This window comes from Oryza glaberrima, chromosome 8 (assembly GCF_000147395.1).
Source record: "Oryza glaberrima chromosome 8, OglaRS2, whole genome shotgun sequence".
NCBI classification, from domain to species: Eukaryota; Viridiplantae; Streptophyta; class Magnoliopsida; order Poales; family Poaceae; genus Oryza; species Oryza glaberrima.
Window position 1 is genome coordinate 11970232 of NC_068333.1, and position 21880 is coordinate 11992111.

Below are 21880 nucleotides of genomic sequence, written 5' to 3' on the forward strand. Positions count from 1 at the left end.
GCCGCCACTTCAGCTTCCGCTGCCGCTCCAGCTCCCGCTGGCCGCTGCTCCAGCCCGTGCTCTCCGTGGCCGGCCGAAGGGGAGAAAAGAGAAAGAGAAAGAAAGAGAGATGGGAGAAAGAAGAAAGAGAGATAGGATGACATGTGGGGCCCACATGTCAGTGGGCCCCACAATTTTTTATGTGTGTGAATGACAAACGGGTCCCACGCATACGTTTTTAATTCAAATGCCACCTAAGCACCACGTCAACCCCACGAACTAGGTCAACAGCGCCACACCAGCGAAACCACCCTCCAAAACCATCAAGGGAGTCAAATTGCACCAGTTTCAATAGCTCGGGGGTCGAGATATCCGGTTTTGCCGTTTAGGGTGTGGATTAGATTCGGGTCACGGGAGTGAAAATGGACTTATTCCACCGAACAAAATCATCGACCCATCATAGAATCCATGGCCCAAAACCCAATACCCAAATCTTTTCCTTCCCACAAGTCCACAACACAAATCCCTAACCCTAAAATCCATTATTCCCCCCACCCGGCTACCCCGAGCGTCAGCTAGCCCGCACGCGATTCGCTCGCCTCGCCTCGCGTCGCGCGACGGTGAGAGAGGTGCGCGGGCGGGAGGTATCGGCGGTGGAGGCTGGTCGGCGGCGGAGCAGCGCTGGTGGCTGGCTGGTCAGGGGCGGAGCAGGGCGGCGCTTGAGGTCGACCGGCGGCGGAGCAGCGGTGGGAGTCGAAGGCGCGCCCGACGAGGTTGCCCACCGCCGGCGTCGGGTCGTCGTATGGTTGTGAAGAAGCAGGTTCGGCTCAGTTCCTTTGTTCTTCTCGCTAGCTAAATTGGGTTGGTTTTTCTTAGAATTCCAAGTTTCACAAAAACTGAGAAAACCGTAGACCTAATGCCCACCCCACCCCACCCCTGGATGGCTAGATGGGATTGTCACATCAAATTCGGTTTCGCCTAAGTAAATTCCACCTCATGAAATTCAATTAGTAATTAGCTAGCCGTCGCTGCCTCTTCACTCAGCTGCATCTCCCACAAACGGAACAAAACTTTGAAAACGCTCGCTGGAACCGGCCAGGGAACCTTAGGGGTAGGGGTGGGGCTTGGATAGGTACTCCAAAGGCATTGGTTATTTCTTGATCGCATTCGCTAATTAATAGTAATTTTTAGCTAATTACATGTGCCCATTACATAACTTTTGCCTATCGTACTTCTTCTAATATGGACTTGACTACTGTTACCTTCCTTCAGCGTAGGAAGAGAGATTTCATTATATGCCACTCCTAATTGGTTTGTAGGGTGAGAGGGGGAGAGGTGGCAATGGTGGCTCCAAAGGAGGGCACTTTGCAGGCGTTGGCGTACTTCATAGTTCCCAGTGAGCTCCCTTCCGGGTAAGGCCATAAAAAAATCCTCATCTCCATTATTGTTCAACAGGAGGAGCAAGAAACTAGGTCAGAAGCGATTTAGCAAGCAAACTAATGGTCTTCCTCTTTTTTTTGTTTTTCCTATATGATAGGATCGATCCTGATGCGGCGTTTATTGTGTGTGTTCGGTTTGGTCAGTACACAGCTAAGCTTGATGATGGTAGTAGTGTTCATGTGCCAAGCACATACGCTGAATGGGTTGTAGACTATCGACAATGCACATTAGAGAGCTTGGAAAAGGATTTTGCAGCCAGGGTAAAATGGGGTAGGTGCCAACAGGTTGTGGTGTATGGATATGACAAGAGAACTGGCGAGGAAACAAAGTTTTTGGATAATATGGATCTAGCGCATGCATTATTTGATTGGAAGAGGGAGAGGAGGCTGATTTTATTTGTGGATGTGGAGGATAAATCTGGTCAATTAGTTACTAGCTCTTCTATTTCAGAGGTAAATGAGTTAGTCATGGGTGAGGTTGTGACAGCCAAGCAAGGTGATGCTCTAGACTCAAGCAATCAACATCTCATTGATTGGGATAGTTTCAAGATATCTCCAATTCTAGAGGAGCAAATAGGTTCTTCAGTGCCCATGATGAAGGAAGATGAAATGTCAATTCCACAAGAGCAAGTTCCTCAGCATGTCATTGATTGGGATGGATTGGAGATAGCTCCAATTCCAGAGGAGCAAATTGGTTCTTCACTACCTGTAATGGAGGAAGATGAAATGTATGATTTTCTTGGACTCAGAGCTGAGGATGAGAGAGCGGATCAAGCTAGGCTTGAAGCTGAAAAGCAGAGGGATTCTGCTCCTGGTCCAGCTCCACGTCTTGCACAGCGGGACTTGAACCTTGATGAGGCAGAGATAGATGCTAGGCTTGAAGCTGAAATTTTCTATGATAGGGATGACCCTCCAATGATAGTTGGAAGCTCATATGGAAGTATGGTTGAGTTTAGATCAGCTGTGAGGCAACACGCTATAAAGGGGCAATTTGAGCTTGGGACAGAGAAGTCTGATCCAGAAAGGTTCAGGGGCTATTGCAAAGCTGAGGGATGTCCATGGGCTATTGTGGCAAGGTTGATGCCTGATGGAAAATCTGTGAAGGTACTAACAACTAGCTAAGAATTGTCTCATATTTCAAATTTATGTTTGTTAGTAAGAACTGTCTTATGTTACTAACTAATGGATTTATGTGTTGTAGGTTACTTTGAACAGATTTGCACATGCTTGTACATCTATTGAGGGAGTTAAGACAAAGATGGTATCATATAAGTGGGTTGCAGAGAAGGCAATTCCTTTTCTAAAGAAGGATCCAAATATGGGTGCAAAGAAGCTAAAAGAGGAGTTAGAGACCAAATACAATGTCACAGTAGGATACTCAAAAGTGTGGCAAGGTAGGCAGAAGGCTGTGGAGCAGATATTTGGGTCATGGGAAGAGAGCTATTTGTTTAACTTCAAGGCTGAGGTTGAGCTGAAAATGCCTGGAAGTGTTGTGGAGATAGATGTACAGGAGGATGATGATGGGATTTATTTTTGTAGATTCTTTTGTGCATTCAAACCTTGCATTGATGGTTTCATGAATGGATGCCGACCATACTTGAGTATAGACTCCACAGCCTTTAATGGGAAATGGAATGGTCATCTACCTTTTGTTACATCCATAGATGGGCACAACTGGATGTTTCCAGTTGCATTTGGATTCTTTCAGAGTGAGACCACTGACAATTGGACTTGGTTTATGCAACAGCTTCACAAGGCAATAGGCAAACCATCACACTTAGCAATAAGCTCAGAAGCTTGTAAGGGGCTAGAGAATGCTGTGAAAAGTGTTTTTCCTTGGGCAGAGCATAGAGAATGCTTTTGTCACTTGATGCAGAATTTCGTAGAGAAGTTCCCAGGTCCGATGTATGGGAACATGTACCCTGCAGCTAGATCTTACATGCAAGATAGGTTTGAGCACTACATGAATATAATCCATGAGACTAATTCAGATGTGAAGCCATACTTGGAAACCTATCACAAACTGCTTTGGATGAGGAGCAAGTTCTCAGAAGAGATAAAATGTGACTTCATCAGCAATAATCTGGCAGATTTATGGAACAAATGGATTAAGGATATGAAGGATCTTCCAGTTGCTGAGCTTGCAGATGCTATCAGGTCAAAAATAATGGATCTATTGGCGAGGAGAAAGAAGATAGGTGAGAAGCTAGATGGTGAGATGCTCCCTATTATAGTTCGTCAACTCAATGCAATGACTAGATCCTTGGGCCACTTGAGGGTGGTTCAAGGTGATAGAGACCAAGCAGAGGTGGCTGAGATCACTCCTGAACATGAGATTATTAGGCATAGGGTCAATCTTGCAAAACATACATGCACCTGTAGAGAGTGGCAAGTTTCTGGCAAACCATGCCCACATGCATTAGCTCTCATAATATCAACTAGAAACCCCAGAATGGCTGATTATTTGGATCCTTGCTATTCGGTGCAAAAGTATAAGCTTGCATATGCAGGTGTTATTCATCCACTTTCAGATAAGTCCCAATGGCCAAAAGTCAATCTTGGTTTCAATTTGTTGCCACCTCTGACTAAGAAAGACGTAGAGAAGCAAAGGAAGAACATGATAGTTGGGTGTCTTGATAAAGAACAAGGCAAGCTTAGGACCAAAGGCAAGTGGCAGGTTCAGTGCAAGAGCTGTCTTGGCATGGGCCATAGGGCAACATCTCCAAAATGTCCTTTAAATTCCCAGAAAATAATGTAAGATCACACATTTACTTGTTCTAGCATATTTATTGTCCATTTCCTTTTGAAAATATATTTACTTGTTTTACATTTTCAGGAAGAATAGTGACAAACAAGGGAGACCACTAGGTTCAACTAGTTGTGCAGCGGGTGCTAGCACACCCAAAAGACAAAAAGTTTCAAGAAATGATTCCAGCAATGCTAGTCCTGGACCTGTCTCTGAAAGGTAAGATCTTTCTATTTGAATGGTATTGTTGATCCTGCCTTATGTTTTAACTAACACTCAATTTATTCAAGGCAATTGGCGTTGACCAAGGCTGCTGGAGAAGACAATTTTTATTGTGCTTGATCAGCATGCTGCTGGAAATTTTTTGTGTGTGATCAGTATGCTGCTGAAGCTTTTTACTTGTACATGATGCTAAAAGTTCTGTAAGCTCCAAGTCCTTGATCAATCCTGCACAGGTATGGCACAAAGCAGTGAAAAACAGAGACGAAAGACACCAAAATCATCTTCTTTACATTACATAGTATTTACATTACATGGCAAACGAACCAAAATGAAATCTTCCACATCAATTGATCTCTCATAGTCTGATATGTCCATTTTGCATGACATCAAATAATTCCTGCTACTGCTGCTTGTAATTTCCATCAAGTAATTCCTGCTACTGCTACTGCTGCTGCTTTGCCAACTCCATCAAATAATTTGTTCTCTTCATGCTAACGCTTTGCCTGCTTCTGCTGTGCCGTGGGGCCTGCCATCGGGGCGGTAGTGGCGACCCACGGTGGTGGTGGTGGTGCTGTGCAGTGGCAGGGTATGGCCATGGTTTTGGCGGCCTGAGTGGTAATGGGCCCAACATTTTACACTCGAAAATTGGAGGGCTGGGTTTAAAAAGGGGCTGGGCTCAATTTTTATACATTTTTGGCTTAAAAATATTTGAGGGCTAGGGTTGTGAAAGAGCCCATGGGCCTTGACCCATTACCACCCCTACGTGGCGATGGTGAGGCATGGGGACAGGGGTGCTGGGCCTACCGATGCGGTAGTAGTGGCAATGAGGCGATGGAGTGCGTCGGCATCGAGCGAATGAGACGAGCCACCAGGGACTTGCTTTGATCGATTGATTAGATTGATCTATTTGGTCAGCAGGGGCAAAAGTGTCCTTAACCCTAGGAGAGAAGAAGAAAATGGAAGGAAAAAGAAATTGGGGAAAATGGGAGTCTGTTCAGTTTGTCGGTTTCACCGAGTAACCGAGAAAACCCACCTGTATGTGCTACGATGCCGAGGGCTGGAGTCCTGCGAGCAGCATGGCAATATATTGGGCTGCGGTGGTGGTCGGATGGGTTTGATAGGCTACGGCGATAGGGGTTGTTAACAGTGATAGGGGTTGGTAACGGCAATAGGGGTTGGTAAGAACTGATGGTATTAATGGGCTTTTCCACCAGTCGGAGGGCCTCCACGATGTGGTTTTCATGCAGGAGGATGGGGTCGTGGAGATTGATTGGTTGTGTGGGTTCTTCGGTTTTCCAGAGATGAGAAACCGAGAGAAAAGTCGAAGATCGAAGCACCATAGAAATAAAACCAAAGGGATAATTGAATACCCAAAAAAGGACACTATGATTTGGTTCAGCCTTTTGTTTTCAGTGATTTTATGCCCACCCCTATCCTCCATGTTGAAAATAATTGTCGTTTTGGGCAAGACTAATGTCAAACTTTAAAAACTTTGACCATGTACAAATTCTAAAATATTTTCCTTAAAAACATGGAGACCATAGTATAGATTGATCTTAAAATGTACTTTAATAAAATCATATTATAATAAATACTAACGAAAGGAAGAAACTTTGCCACACCTCTAGAAGGTCCTCGAATCGACTATCTGCCCTCCTCTTTTCATTGGTTTGTTTGCAACGGTTTCCCATTCTCCTATGCCCCTCTAGGTTAAAAATAGTTGTTGTTTTGGACAAGGACATGGGCACGGTCTCCAAAAAATAACTTTGACCACTACTTTTTCTTACTATATATATATATATATATATATATATATATATATATATATATATATATATATATATATATATATATCAAATTACCGTCCTGCACTCCATTCTTCAGGCCACCTAGAATAGAGATAGCTAAGCTAGACGACAGGCATACAAACCAAGGTTTCAATGTGTGACTATATTTAATCACTCCAATTTTCTTTTGACTCGACTATTTGATTTATGAACAAATTAAACTGATATGCTTGTTGATCAAACAAGCATACCATGCATTTGGCTCTAACTACTGCCATCATTGGATAAATGAGAAAACTGCTCTCTTGCCCAATCTTTAGGTGGGATTCCCTCAGGTATCCTAGTGTTTGTTAGATTTTCTCAATTCCCCCATAGTTTAATGGAAATCTGTGTGTTTTCCTCAAAGTCTTCTGAATTTTCTTTGTTTTCATCTCACCTTCCCGTAGATTATTTGTAATTGCAAGTACTAGGCTATTATTTTCACTAACAAAAGCTGATCATACCTCAACTAAATTAAAAGACCTAGAAATAGCGCAGGGGCTACGGTCACACGAAGGTGTGACTAATGAACTAGTGACTGTGATTGTTCTTTGTCAGATGTACACTGTTAAAAGACCATAATTTATTAATCAACACAGAATCTACTGTTTTGTTGGAATTGTTCCATAAGTGAGTTGTCAGTTATGAACACTTGCTGTTTATTGTTCATTTTGACATGCATGAAGCATTGAACACATGTTGCTCCTGTACTAACTGCCTTATTATTCTTTTTCTTTTAGCTCGTAGTTTGGTGGTGCAGCATTTGGGGATAATGCGGATCCTGCTGTAAAATGCCTTCTGCGGATACAACCATCTTAAGAGTGCGTGTCAGTTACAGGATACGAGGGCACAGCAGGCCCGCTTGAATTCCTTCTCCATGTGGTGGAAAATGCACCTGCACTGGAGATTTTAACAGTAGATGCAGCCTGTGCCTGATAAAAGGGGAACTTTTTAATGCTTTTTGTCAGGCTTCTCGACATCACCTCGTTCGGAGGCTGCCGCCTAGCAAAGTTGGTCCTGCTGTGAGATAAAAGGATTTATTTGTACTCAGGAAGTCAGGATATGCGAGGTTTAAGTAGCAGGTCATTAGTCAATTACTACTACTACCTCCCATCTGTTGCTAGGTTTCTATATATTGTGACAGAAGTAGTAAAATTGCTTTTGCCAATTTCATTTAACTTCACTATGTAATGCTGAATGAAGTATGTGTATGTTCATGAAGCAATCCCCCGAGAAATGCTAATCTTGAAATTAGATATAACTACATCTTCCGTTGTATGCTGCCAGTGAACTATTTGCCATCCCTTGTGCAATTTTTGTCCAATGTGTCAACACATACTGTCAAAGCGTTTTTCCAGCTTGGAAAAAGTCCACTTTGACTCCCTTAAAAAGTACGTTGAATCTAATTCGTGCCCCTTAACTAGAAAATCAGATAAGACGACTCTCTCGAACTATTGAAACCAGTGCAATTTGACTCCCTCAGCTGTTTTGGAGGGTGGTTTTGTTGATGTGGCGGTATTGACCCGGTCTTCGTTCCATGTGGCGCTTATGTGACGTTAGAATTAAAAATATATGTGGGACCCACTTGTCATTCAAACAAAAAAAATGTGGGGCACACATGTCATCCTTTCTCCCTCCGACCCTTCTTCCTCCTCACTCTCTCTCTTAGTGCAATTTGACTCCCTCAGCGGTTTTGGAGGGTGTTTTTGTTGACGTGGCGGTATTGACCCGGTCTTCGTTCCACGTGGCGCTTATGTGGCGTTAGAATAAAAAATATATGTGGGACCACGTGTCCTCCCTCTCTCTCTCCCTTATCTCTCTCTCTCTCGTTCAGCATGGCGGCGGTGGGCGATGGGTGCGGCTGCAGGAGGAGGCCAAGGATTTGGGGGGAGGGGAAGGGGACGGGCAGGATCGCTGGGGATGACGGTTGGTCTGCACCGCCGGTCACCACCATCATCCATTTCGGTCCACCACCGCCGGTCCACACCTGCACGCGGCGTCGCCCGAGGCGGCCGATGCAACAACGACGGCGATCCCATCTCTTCCCCTCCTCTCCTGTTGCCGCCGCTCGTTGATGTTGCTGACGAGGGATAGCAGCGACTCCGTCTCCATCTCTTCCCTCTCTCTTGCTTGGTGGTGCCAGGGTCAAGCCCGTCCCAGTCGGCGTCGAAGTTGGGGGCACGCTCCGCCTCGGTCTTGTCTCGGGCGGCGACGTCCACTTTTCCTGGTGGCTGCGGAATGGGTAGGTTAGGAGCTCTCTCGCCCCCGCAGTCGGCTGCCCGGTCGACTCCCTGTCGGCAAGCAGTGGCAGCGGCAGTCGCATTGGGGGACTAAGAGACAGATGGTGGCGGTTGAGGAGGCCGGAGGCCCTGGAGCGGCCGCTTTCGCTCTTCATTGACGGTCGGTCGTCCTCACCTCCTCGGCAGCTACTTGAACGGAGGGAGAGAGAGTTCACGGCTAGCGAGTCGGCTACACGCTTCGGTGCGGGCCCAGGTGCAGACACCGGTTCAACGCGGAGTGCACAGAGCGGTGGCTGCGGGTTAGTGCCACCTGCCCAGTGTGCCGCGACATGCCGTCGTCGTCGCCGATGGCCACACCGCTCGCGGAGGCCGTGCCGCCGCTGCCATGGCCGAAGTGGAAAAGAAAAGAGTGAGATAAGGGAGAGAGAGGGAAGAGGAAGAAGCGTCAGAGGTAGAAAGGATGACATGTGGGCTCCACATGTCAGTGGGTCCCATATTTTTTTGTTTGAATGACAAGCAGGTCCCATATATATTTTTTAATTCTAACGCCACATGAGTGCCACCTAGAACAAATACCAGGTCAATACCGCCACGTCAGTAAAACCATCCTCCAAAACCACCGAGGGTTTCAATAGTTCGACTCCTTTTTCAGTTAAGGGGTACGAATTAGATTCGGTGTACTTTAAATGGAGTCAAAGTGGACTTTTTCCTCCCAGCTTCGCTCCTGTGAAATCAATGTTTGTAACTAGATGCCACCTAGAAAAATTTGTATAATTGTTAGGAAAAATAGATAATTGCAGTTCACATGTTGTGTTAGGCTTGTTCGTGTCCCCCGGCCCACCTGCCAGTTGGGACGTGATGGACGTCTTTGGCTTGAGCTGGAGAACAAGTTCCAAGTGCCAGCCAAACCCAATTTGGCCGGGTTCAATTAATCCCCATGAGAAAGGCAGGGCAGACGATTGGCTAGGACGATTTTTTACTTGTGATATAAGTTTGCTAATTCGTGTGTAATTTTAGCGTTTCCATATAAAGGCTGTGTTTAGTTGGATCCAAAGTTTGAATTTTAGTTGAAATTGGAGATGATGTGACTAAAAAGTTATAAAAGTTGTTTGTGTATGACAGGTTGATGTGATAGAAAAGGACTGAAGTTTGGATCCAAACTTTGGATCTAAACACAGCCAAAGTTCTTTTTAGCTCTGAACAACTATTTAAGCTATTCCGTAGTCACTTCGCTAAAACAGGAATGAACAACTATTTAAGCTATTTCTTAGTCACTCCGCTAAAACAGGAACGAAACAAAAAAGTTTTTGAAGCACGGTTGTACTAATTGCATAGTATCCCAACATGGTCCGGTGAACAGAGAAGATATGAAACCAAGACTCAGAAAACCACAGCACGGTTGTACAGTGCTAATTCGAGTTCCTCGTCAAAATCTGACTGAAATGAAACTACAGGAGCTATAATTTAGGTCATCCGCTGGGCAGCCTCCTTGGCGAGCAGCTTTTCCCTGGCCTTGGTCTTCGCCTGCGACTTGGATCCCATGACGCCGCCTCCCCACTTCTTCCTAACCTCGTCGAATTTGTCGTTGAAGTTCGCCTAGAGTAAGATGGTTTGCAGCGTTAGCGAATGAGGTGCTAAAGGGTGGCAGCAGCACTGGATAGTATAATATGATGATTAAATGCACGAGGGATCTCGTGGTTTCTCACCTTGATAGCCTCCAGGATCTTGCTGAACTCAAGCTTGTCCTCGTTCTTGACAGTGGTCAAGCAGAGGACAGATGCAGTTTTCTTGTGAACAATCTACAAGTGATTATTTGTGAAGAATGAGACTCTTTATACTAGCACCTATACCTTCAACAAGTACAAACAAGGTTCAGGAGGAAATATACCGATCCAAGACGGGCTTTTCCTTTCACAATGCAGTAAGGGACCTCCATCTTCCTGCACAGGGCTGGAAGCCACACAACCAGCTCAATCGGATCGACATCATGAGCAATGACGACCAGTTGGGCCTTGCTCTGCAAGAAAACCATTCACTTATCTCAACAATTTTGTTTGATTGTTTGTTCCCATAAAGATACGCCTTGATTGGTAACTAACAAAGATATGCATAGGTCACTTAGGTTCTGTACCTGCTCAATGAGGTATGTGACATGGTTAAGACCATACTTCACAACAATTGGTTTCTTTGCCTCAACGGTTTTACCTTCAGCCTCAGCCTGGGCCCTCTTCAAAAGCCTCTCCTTCTTAGCAGCCTTGTCCTCAGGGCGGTACTTGAGGAGCATCTTAAACAGATTGGTTGCTGCAAACAACTATGCACATAAGATATTTTTGACACCATGAATTGTAAAATATAACAAATGCCGCGTACAGAGCAATTCAAGTTGAACTGCATGTAAGTCCTGTTACTTTGTTTTGAAGTGGTACTATGAACACAATAATACTAAGAACACACCAGCCACATTAGCAACCGACATCCTACATAACAATGGTGTCAACGTATGCTACGTACAGTGGACAGATGACCAAACTATACTAATACTAAAGAAGACTTTAGTAGTAATACCTTAGCATTTCCTGTTCTTATTTTTCATTCACGGACAAATTTCCTAGACACTAGCAAACAACAAATACTAGTGGTGAAAAGCTTCGTTCAACTGAAAGAAATCTACCCTGCTAACCAGAAATGTACTACTAAGCTAGTAGTAAGCCATAATCAAGAACATTACATTACTTGGGCACTATATACAAACCACCACAATTCAAGGTTCGCAATGAACATATATACAGGTGGATTTTCCTAACCATCTCAGTGAGCCAAGTAGCGTTCCAGGTGCAATGCCAAACCCGACAAATCTGACTGATGGGACGATGAACGAATCAAGGCGAATTACATACCGAGGTTCTTGTCGAGGGTGCGAGTGAACTGGTTGAGCGCCGGGGGCACCTTGAGGCGCTGCTTGAGGATGCGGCGCTGGCGCTGGATGCGCACCACCTTGGGCCACTTGACGAACCGGTGAAGGTCCTTCTTGGGCGGCAGCGCGCCGCCGATTCCGAACTGCTTCGGCCTCTTCTCGAACAGCGGGTTCGTCACCTTCTCCTGCACCCATCAACATCCCAAATCAAACCACGCCCCCCCGCAACAACAAAGATTTCAAGCGCGACAACGGAGCAAGATATAGATGATTGCGGGTACCGTCTTCTTCTTCGCCGGCACCGGCGCCCTGCCGCCTCGCTTCGGGGCCTGCGAGATTTACGATCCAGACGCATCAGCGCATATACATGATTCATATGTAAAGTTGCAACCTCCAAGCGAGGTCTCGAGATAAGCTAGCAGCCGCTGCGAGAATCCAAGACAGCGTTCACAAGATCCAAGGAAACCATACGAAGAACACCACAGAAAAAAGTATCACCAAAAGATCCGGTTTCTTCGCAGAAAGGAAACCGCTGGAGCAGCTGCGATAGCACTGGCACACAAAAGACGCGGCGGCAGCGGCGGCGAGAACGTACCATTTCGCCGGAGGGGGGGCGCTGGAGCTTGGTGTTCCGAACGGGAGACGGCGAGGCGGGAGGTGGAGGGGGAGGCGGCGGCGGCGGCGAGAGGTGGTGACGCGAGGCGAGGTGGTGATTTTATAGAGGAAGAATCGGGACGACGTGGATGCTTCCAGCTCGTCGGATGGCGCGAGCTTGAGGGGCTCGGGACATCTTGGCCGGTCATAGGATTAGGGTTTAGGAGGCGTCACTTGGGCCGCGGCCGTCCATAGGCTACTGGGCCGTCCCGGTTGCTTTTAAAAGTGAATAAGTCTGTTTGCCTCCCTCAACTCATGTCCTTTGATTTGCAACACTCAACCGCAAAACCATATATATATATATATATATATATATATATATATATATATATATATATATATATATATATATATATATATATATATATATATATATATATATATATAACCTATCCCCAACTCTCAAAATTGTTGCAAATCTACTACCCTGGTGGTTTCGGAAGTGGTTTTGTCCCACGTGTCATCTTTGGCCACGTTGTCTAGCACTCTAGCTGAGTCAGCTTGTGGGACTTACATGTCAGGGACAAGGATAAAAAGGAAAAACGGTTGGGCCCACTGTCAGACACACTTCTCTTCTTCTCTAGGCCCTTCTCTCCCTCCTCCGGAAGCTCGATGGTCACTGCCCCACCCCGCCGATAGCCGTTGAGTCTTGTTCGCACGCACGAAAACAACAAAAATCTAGCGTAAATAAAAGGGGATGGGAGTAGGTAGTAGTGACAGTTGAGGAAATCAAGAAAAGTGAGGATAATGCAACGGGAGATGGGGGCAATCGGAGCGGGTCATTTTCCCCGCCCACCGGAGAGGCGGTCCCTCAAACAGCGGGGAGTCGAGACCCCTCCCCGAGAGTGGAGATTCAACCAGGGGGTTAGTCGGCGAGCGGTGCGAGGTATCTGCGATCGTGATGGATTCGCGGGGCCCGACCACCCCGTGAGGAGGAGGAGGTAGGAGGTTATACAGGTTCAGGCTACCCGGAGGTGTAATACCCTACTCCTGTGTTGGTGTTCGTTGTCTTCTCTAGATCGGCTAAGTACAAAGGAGACCTTTTCAGGCTACAAAGCGATAGTACTCACCTGAGAGAATCCAACCCTTCATTTGTATCTAGTCCCCTTCCTTTTATAGTCCAAGGAGGGGCTCACATTATTACAAATCTACTCTTAGTGTTGTCTCATCAGCCGTCTTGTCGCTGCCAGCTGGTTCCCTAACGCAGCCCTCAAGAAACCCTTCAAGTCTTACGATTCATATTACCCCGGGCTCCTAGGCTCTGTCTGAGATAGTTGGGCATTCGCCAATGTGCTCACCACGTGGTGCGTGGTGGGCCCAACGAGGCCCGATCTGCCTGAAATAGCGCCACGCTTGCTTCTTTGCCCATTTGGTTAAATCAAGTGGCGCGGGGCATGTGCGACGCGTGTCCCAGGCGCCACCGTCCAAAGTGACTCAGCGTTGGCGTCTTGTCCACGTCCTTTCAACTCAGACTCCCCCCATAAAGCTGTTTCATTTATGATGAGGCGTGCTACCTCACGGCTGGCTGTGGAGCATGCCCAACTTCCTGGAAGTTTATGAGGTAACGCCCTCCCGTGCTTAAAGAAGGTTGATTATTCTTGGATGAGCTTCTTGAAGGTATCGTTGATGGAAGAATATCTCAAGATTATCCGTCTTATATATTTTGACGCCCCTCTAAGCAGAGGAACGCAAATTATACAAGGACTAAGGTGAGTCCGAGGCCTAGGACTAGACCGGACCTGAGGCAGACCTTAGCTTATCCTCTTAATATATAGGTCTTGCATGTTTCTATGCCTTTCTTGCTGAGGACCGTAGAACCTTTAAGGGCTAGGGTGAGCCCGGGGCCCGGGACAGAGCCGGGCCCGAGGCTGACCTTAAGGCAGAGGAGGGGCATTTTTGTGACCCAAGCCAGGCCCCAAGTTACTTCTATACACAGAGTTTTGAGACATATACACAGGATCCCTCCTCAGCTAGAGAGAATCCCATATATGAAATCTTAGGTGGGCCCAGGGCCTTTCGGAAGGGGTTCCTAGCTACGTCACCCTAGGGTTACCTTTTTATTTTTAAATACATTCTGAGCATGCTATTTATTTGATAATGATCCTTTTGCCGGATAAATGAGGACCCCGATTCCCATTTCACTGACAAACAGCAGCAGATTGGATGACGCTCACGCTCATCGCCATCCTTCCCCGAACCGAGGCAAGCTGTCTCTCATGCTCCCGAACATGAAGAGGGGTTCTCCATAGGATGACGCCACTAGAGGCTGCTGACTCATAGTGGGAGCGGCACCGCCAAACACGAAGTCGCCGTTGGTGCCAACACCAACACCGCTCGGCCCAATCTCCCCGATCCCATCCTATCCTATGTCGTCCATACCGCCGTCGCCGCCGCCAAACGGATTCCACGACGCCGTAGTGAGTGACGCCGGTGGCTGCTGGCGGGAGCGGGAGGAGTAGGCGGGCGCCACGTGGCGCAGCTTTGGCTAGATGTGGGAAGGAGGAGGCAGTGGTGCAGCCATGTGATCAGAGGAGGCAAGGGTGAGCCCTAGGTTGGGGTTTCCCATGGCGCCTAGGGGGGGCTGCTGTTGAGGGGTGCTGCTAGGGTTTTGGCACGTGGGGTGAAGGTTGGCGCTGCTACCATTGGCGTCATCCCTAGGCATGGCAACGGCTGGGGGAGGGGATTGCAGGGGAGGAGAGGAGTGTGTTTTAGTTGGTCCGATTTAGGGAGAGAAGCGGAGGAGGAAGGGTTGCATAGGGAACGCGTCGACGATGGTGGCCACTGATAGTGGGCCTCACAATTTTTCATTTTATTCTTGTCACTGACATGTGGGTCCCACAAGCTGACTCAGCTAGTCTACGAGTCAAAGATGCCACGTGGGACAAAACTACCTCCGAAACCGTTCGGGGAGTTGATTTTCATCGGTTTTGGGAATTAGGGGGTTATACCCGGTTTTGCGGTTGAGGGATGTGATTCTTCTACCAGGGACATGAGTTGAGAGGGGGGGAGGGGCAAAATAGACTTATGCCTTTAAAATTCTGCTTGGAAGGAGAGGGAGGAGGCAGTGCAGGAGTAGATGTCCACCTTCGCCGGGGGAGAATGGCCACCTCCCAATCGATGGGCGTGGGGTGGAGATCCTTGCCGCCGCGGAGGCCATGGCGAGGGTTGGGGAAGGAGTTGATGTCCACCTTCGCCGGGGGAGAATGGCCACCTCCCAATCGATGGGCGTGGGGTGGAGATCCTCGCCGCCGCGGAGGCCATGGCGAGGGTTGGGGAAGGAGTTGATGGCGACGTCGCGGCCGGTGAGGAGGTTGTTGCCGGCCTCCCTGGCCCCCACCTCCTCCGCGCCTGTGGCCTCTACAACACTGTGTTACCCATCACTGGCGCCGACGCCCTCATCCTCTCCCGCCTCGCTCCGCTGACCTCCACCTCACCTGCTGGCCGGCCTACCTAGAAAAGAGTGAGAGAGAGGAGGAAGGGAGAGAAGAGGGGAAAGAGAGGGTGATGACATGGCCACCCTGACATGTGGGGCCCACGTTGACTCAGTTGCCACGTCGGAAATAACCAGGGTCAAAACTGCCTAAAGACCCAGAGTAACCTAGTTTTGTTAGTTGATAGATGACATATATCTCGTGGTTTTGTAATCCGATGACAAGATGAGGACCTCATATGTACTTTTTTTCCCCTAAACACTCCCAATGTGGAAGTAAACGGCCCCATTGTTATTCGGAGAATAAGCGAAACGACATATTTATAAAAGAAAAATAATTTATGAATATAATTTATATATATATGTTCTTAGCAATCTAAAAACAAAGGTTGAAAAATAAACTTCGATGAAAAAAACCCTAAAATCAACAATAAATTTAAGATTATAAATTTAAATTGTGGCTGATAAGTATAAGTATATAAAAAAAAAGACGAGGCCGAAAAATCACTTGGGCCTGTTCTGTTAGTCCAGCCCACTAGGCAACTCCAACGGCAGCCGCATCAAACATGGCGTCGGCCGGAATCGCAGCGCCAAGCCCCCAGTCTCCTGTCCCCAGTCGGCGACGCAGAACAGAACGCGAGCAGTCGAGCCGCCCGACCACCTTGACCACATCAGCTGCCAGCATAGCAGGAGCTCTCTCCTCTTTTTTGACTTCAAACTTGCGCTCGCTCGGCGACAAGCTCACCACCACCCCATCCTTTTCTTTTACCTTCTTTTTTTTTTCTTTTCCTTTTTTGCTCTCCATGGCTTCCACCTCCTCATCAGGCATCACCTCTCCCTTTGCAATTCTCTACCAAAGCGAGCATCACTACTACTAGTGCTCCTTCCACTCTCTCCTCCTCCTTACACTGTCCCTCCATGGAGGAGGCCCCTGCAAGAAGCGCCTAAGGATCCCTCCATTCGGGTTCACCCCACCACAATGGCGGCGGCCAACGCCGGCGCCATGGTGCGCTTCGTGGCGGCGTTCTTGGCGGCGGTGCTGGTGATGATGGTGCCATGCGCGCCGCGGGCGGCGGCGGCGGTCGGGGTGAACTGGGGCACCGTGTCGGCGCACCGCATGCCGGCGCCCGTCGTGGTGGAGCTCATGCGCGCCAACCGCATCGGCAGGGTCAAGCTCTTCGACGCCGACCAGGCCGCCCTCCGCGCGCTCATGGGCAGCGGCCTGCAGGTCATGGTCGGGATCACCAACGAGATGCTCCAGGGCATCGCCGCCTCCCCCGCCGCCGCCGACGCCTGGGTCGCGCGGAACGTGTCGCGCTACGTCGGCCCCGGCGGCGCCGACATACGGTGAGTCCCCGCCGCGCTCCCTCCTGTAATTTGGGAAAAAAATGGATTCCTTTTTTCCTTGAGTCTCTCGCTGCAATGGAAGAATCTCTGCGTTCTTGCATACCTACATCTTGCTGTATTGTGTTCGTTGGATTCTTGCTGGCACTGTGTTTGTGTTAATGCCTAGTCAATGAGATATTGCTAGTCTACTGACTCGGAACAGTGTTAAGTGCCTCTGCTTGTTTTCTTTTTCGGAAGGTCACTGTTCGTTCTCTTCTCTTATGTTGATTGATCTGGGGTTATTATATTAATTTAAGGTGTATCTGTCTCTTGATGACTGGAAGTTTGTTTATAGATTGTCAGGGGATGCAGTCTAGTGTAATGCTCCTTATACTGATTCAAGTTGAATTTAGTTAGTGCAAGTGCAATGCAGACCCGATTGCCTTTTATGGACAATTGCGCCAGTACATATTTGTGTCGGACTTGGACCACACAATTGCACTGTTATTTATGATGAACTTGACTTAATGGACCCTGTGATTCTGTTGTAGTCGCCTTCGTGTCTGTGGTTTCAGTTTAATGGTTGAACTGAAATTTTGCTTTGTGCAATACACGTCCTTGCCATTATGTAGATTATGAAGTTACCTGCGTTTCCAATTTATTTTCAGGCACATAAAACAAGACACGATTTTCTTACAAAACTTAAATGCACGTCAAGATGTTTTTGTTCTGCTCTGAGAGTTGGCATTAATAAAAACATAAATAACACTTGGTACCTTCTGTTCTGTATCTTTTAGTCACTATGAAGCTTCTACTTGTCAGAGTAGGTGGTTCTTGTCAGAGTAGAACACAAGGCATGTAAAGATGGTATTTTCTATGATACACATCCTGAAATTATACCATGTGTATGGTGATTTCTAGATATCATTTGGCAAACAAAAGCTCTGTCAAAATTCTGAACGATCATTGAAAATACAGTATTGACATGCCAGAAGCCCAAAGCAATGTATAGCCACCAGCCTTATTTTTGTTAAGCAAGTGCTACTATGTTTGAAGTTATTTCTGTTACTTTTTAGAACATTTCAATATACAGGATTCCTCAAGGATTAAAATGTGATAATTATCCTTGCAAAGCATAGTAAAATGTGTTTCAAGAGACAGTGTCTTTTGCCATCTGCTAGATTTCATTCATTGATGCACGTGTTAGATGCCAGAATATATCTGCACATCATGAGTCCAATTTAGCGTTTAATTTTCTACTGCTTTGGGATGTCAAATTTAGCTTTTCCATGCAATCCACCGGATGTCAATAGTTGTATATTCCACTATTCCTCTATCTGATGGAGTATACACTGGAATAGAACTCAACATTTGTTGGTGCTAACACTTATCCATTTTTTGTTCATATCCTAGGAAATAGGGGTATCTAAAGTAGCCTTTGAGCTTGAATGGCCCTGCACTTTATTTGTTTGTGGTCATCTATATTGTATTTTTAAGTCATACTGTATTAGTGTTAACATGCTACCCACACAAAAAGGTGCTGGCATTCAGAACAGGAAAATGGATAAAGAAAGATTGTGGGTAGCAGACATTCTTTCCATGTCAAAAGAAGGAAAATGAGAGAAAATAAGTTGTATGAGATAGCTTTTCCTGCCGACCTTAGCCATGATAGCAATCTAGCAAAAGCTTTACACCCATACTCTGTCTAATTCAGTCACATAGATGTGCTAGTGTACAAAAGCTTTTGGTGCAAACATCACTGCAAAGCTGGTGAGAGGAAGCAAATAATTTCCAAATACCAAATATTAAAGCAAGGAAAGGAAATAAACATATTTATCTGACATATAAACAGGAAAGTGGTTCTTACTACTCTGCTTACTCTCTATATCTGGTAACTGGCAAGGGCTTACCGTTGCATCACTTGTTGTCACTTGTCTCTCGAATTGGATAGTTGCTGAGTCAAGCTTATATGTTCTAACCCGATGTGCATTTGGCATGATTAATCTTCTACTATGTTTGTTATGGGTTGCATAGGGGGTAAACACCACTGGGAGGATAGCTGAGCGGCACGGCTGCTAGGGATGAGAGAGGGACTTGGGTACTGTTTATGTTTTTGTTGTTTTCTGTGGACATGCCTGCATTTGTTTGCTCAATTTCAGAACACACAGCAGTTGGCTGCATTTACATGACTACATTTTTGTTGAAACAATTTCTTTTGTAGGTATTGAATAGATGAACTATTGAATATGTACTGTTTCTCTATTTCATGAAAGTTTTAATCGGAGTAACCAAATGGGTCATCCCAGCAACGATCAAATGATTTGATCATGAGATAATCCATTCTATGCCATCGTCAAAGCATGAATTCTACAATATGCCACTGACAAAACTTAGTTCAATAATATACCATCCAACAACTTGTTTTCTTTCTTATATGCCATCGCCACTAGTCAACCATTAGTCAAACTCCGTTAAGGGAGAGAAAATATCTATTTTACACCTAGGATATCATGCTACATGTGGATTTTATTGGTCATGATCCACTATTTTTTCTCATTGATGAACAATAGAAACAGCATGTCTTTTTATCATATAAGACTATTTGATGTGATATGGCATTGTGCAAAATCTCAATTTTATCCTAGGGGTAAAATTGTCATTTTCCTTCCCTTAACGGCGTTTGACTAACGGTGATGGTATATAAGGAACAAAACGAATTGTTTGATGGTATATTGTAGAATTAAGCTTTGTCGGTGGTATATTGTAAACCAATGACATAGAATGGATTGTTGTGATCATGGAACATAATTTTTGTTTTCATTTAAGGTGGTCAGCCTGGTAGGACTGTGAAGTGTGAACCGAGTGGAAAGCAACATAAAATGCATGCTTTTCTAAAAAAAAAATACTAATGTTGAGTATGGGTTAAATTACAGGCTAGAGAATCCTTTATTTCAGAATATTTGCTGGGAAGTTAATTTATGTGCTTATTTTTTTTTTGTTGTACCTATATTCCTATGGATGTCTATTCGAGCTGTTTTTACTTGCTTGAGAATTTTCTTTCTTTTCTTTCTGAAATCTGTTATGTTGCTTACTTTCTTCCTCTGCTAAATTTGTTTATGACTTTACTTTATTCATTTTCTTATACTTGTCCCTAATTTAAACAGGTACATTGCTGTGGGAAATGAGCCATTCCTGACAAGCTATCAGGGGCAATTCCAGTCATATGTTCTTCCAGCAATGACCAATATTCAGCAATCATTGGTGAAAGCTAATCTTGCAAGGTACATCAAACTAGTTGTCCCATGCAATGCTGATGCATATCAGAGTGCATCTGTTCCATCACAGGGAGTGTTCAGACCTGATCTGATTCAGATTATTACCCAGCTCGCTGCTTTTCTTAGCTCAAGTGGTGCTCCTTTCGTGGTCAATATCTATCCATTCCTCAGCCTTTACCAGAGCTCTGATTTCCCACAAGATTATGCCTTCTTTGATGGATCTAGTCACCCAGTTGTGGATGGCCCTAATGTGTACTACAATGCTTTCGATGGCAATTTTGACACATTAGTTTCTGCTTTGAGCAAGATTGGCTATGGGCAGCTACCAATTGTGATTGGCGAGGTGGGTTGGCCAACTGAAGGGGCACCAAGTGCAAACCTGACTGCAGCAAGGGCATTCACCCAAGGCCTGATCAGTCATGTTTTAAGCAACAAAGGAACTCCTCTACGTCCTGGGGTGCCTCCGATGGATGTATATCTTTTCAGCCTTCTTGATGAAGAGCAGAAGAGCACATTACCTGGCAATTTCGAGCGACACTGGGGAGTTTTCTCATTTGATGGACAAGCCAAGTACCCACTGAATCTTGGATTGGGCAGTCCAGTTCTGAAAAACGCCAAAGATGTGCCATATCTTCCTCCACGGTGGTGTGTTGCGAACCCTGGTCGAGATCTTAACAATGTCGAGAATCACCTAAAGCTTGCTTGTACTATGGCTGATTGCACCACCCTCTACTATGGTGGCTCATGCAATGCTATTGGGGAGAAGGGCAACATCTCATATGCTTTCAACAGCTACTATCAGCTGCGGAAACAGGACGCCCAGAGCTGTGATTTCGATGGACTTGGCATGATCACTTACCTTGACCCATCCATCGGTGACTGCCGCTTTCTTGTTGGTATAGATGACAGTAGAACATCTACAATCTATTCTTCAGGTGACTGTTCTCGGAGGCGCTTTGGATTGTGGATCTTGGCGTTCTTGGTAATTGGGTTCCTTCAGATTGGGGTTTATTTGTGATTTTGGTTGTCGAGACTCGACTTTAAACAGCTCCCTTGGGCACACTTCCCATGTCCTTGTGAAGTAGCTTCGTCAATTGGTGGCTTCTAGATGTAGGAAAGGGGGGACACTGTTAGATGTACATGATCACTAGCTTGTTCTTGGGATTGTGCTGTCCAATTCTGCAACTTCCGATCTTCATGCTAAGGTGGCCAAAAGCTTTCTCTAGATTGAAATGAAGATGGTAGATGTTGTTGCAACCTGATTCTGCCATTCTTTGGTACCACCATTTTGATTTGGGGCGAATATATTTCTTTTGTAGGGGGTATATGAGGCTATGGTATTGCTGTGGTCTTAAAGATACCTCATGAAACCGCTGAAATTCATACTGGTGGAATCACGAGAAATTGTTTTGTTTGACTAGCTTTGTCCACTGGAAATACATTAGGGTTTTTGTGCAATCTCAATGCCTGACATCCATTATATTGTGCTATATGAGAATGTCATAAAAACGCCATGTTTTGCTGTTCCCTCGTTCACAAAAATACAGGTACAAGAAATGGCAGCCATGTGCCCATGTCATTTCGGAGTTGCATCAGGCCTCTTTTATTACTCCTAGCTTAATGCCAGGTCAAACGTTGGTTGCGTTCCTCAAATCAGATCAAGGAATTACATCAAAGGCCTCACAGTCAAGTTCCTCTTCCACAGCAACTAGAGGTGCTTAAAGGGTAGAGTATTTCTAAATAATAAAGCATCTTTATAAGCTTCCTTTTCTCCAATGCAAGCACCTTTTCATGAGTGCTCAACTGGTTGCAAGAACAATTAATCAGGG

General features: G+C 45.9%; 3 protein-coding genes across 3 annotated transcripts; 2 read left to right on the plus strand and 1 right to left on the minus strand.

Annotated features, from left to right (window-relative positions):
• The first annotated feature begins 527 nt into the window (after positions 1 to 527).
• Positions 528 to 7476, plus strand: LOC127782233 (uncharacterized). Its single transcript, XM_052309335.1, has 7 exons — positions 528 to 799; positions 1299 to 1391; positions 1517 to 2522; positions 2620 to 4172; positions 4255 to 4383; positions 4455 to 4619; positions 6953 to 7476. The coding sequence occupies exons 2-6, from the start codon at positions 1321 to 1323 to the stop codon at positions 4504 to 4506; spliced, it is 2811 nt and encodes a 936-aa protein (XP_052165295.1). The 5' UTR covers positions 528 to 799; positions 1299 to 1320; the 3' UTR covers positions 4507 to 4619; positions 6953 to 7476.
• Positions 7477 to 9756: 2280 nt separating this feature from the next.
• LOC127782994 (60S ribosomal protein L7a-2) lies at positions 9757 to 12098 on the minus strand. The gene is made up of 7 exons (XM_052310289.1): positions 11962 to 12098; positions 11648 to 11695; positions 11350 to 11551; positions 10584 to 10753; positions 10341 to 10469; positions 10159 to 10251; positions 9757 to 10048 (listed from the first exon to the last, which is right to left on the minus strand). The coding sequence occupies exons 1-7, from the start codon at positions 11962 to 11964 to the stop codon at positions 9917 to 9919; spliced, it is 777 nt and encodes a 258-aa protein (XP_052166249.1). The 5' UTR covers positions 11965 to 12098; the 3' UTR covers positions 9757 to 9916.
• Positions 12099 to 16194: 4096 nt separating this feature from the next.
• On the plus strand, positions 16195 to 21672 carry LOC127781462 (glucan endo-1,3-beta-glucosidase 5-like). Its single transcript, XM_052308416.1, has 2 exons — positions 16195 to 16797; positions 19941 to 21672. The coding sequence occupies exons 1-2, from the start codon at positions 16430 to 16432 to the stop codon at positions 21067 to 21069; spliced, it is 1497 nt and encodes a 498-aa protein (XP_052164376.1). The 5' UTR covers positions 16195 to 16429; the 3' UTR covers positions 21070 to 21672.
• Positions 21673 to 21880: the final 208 nt, after the last annotated feature.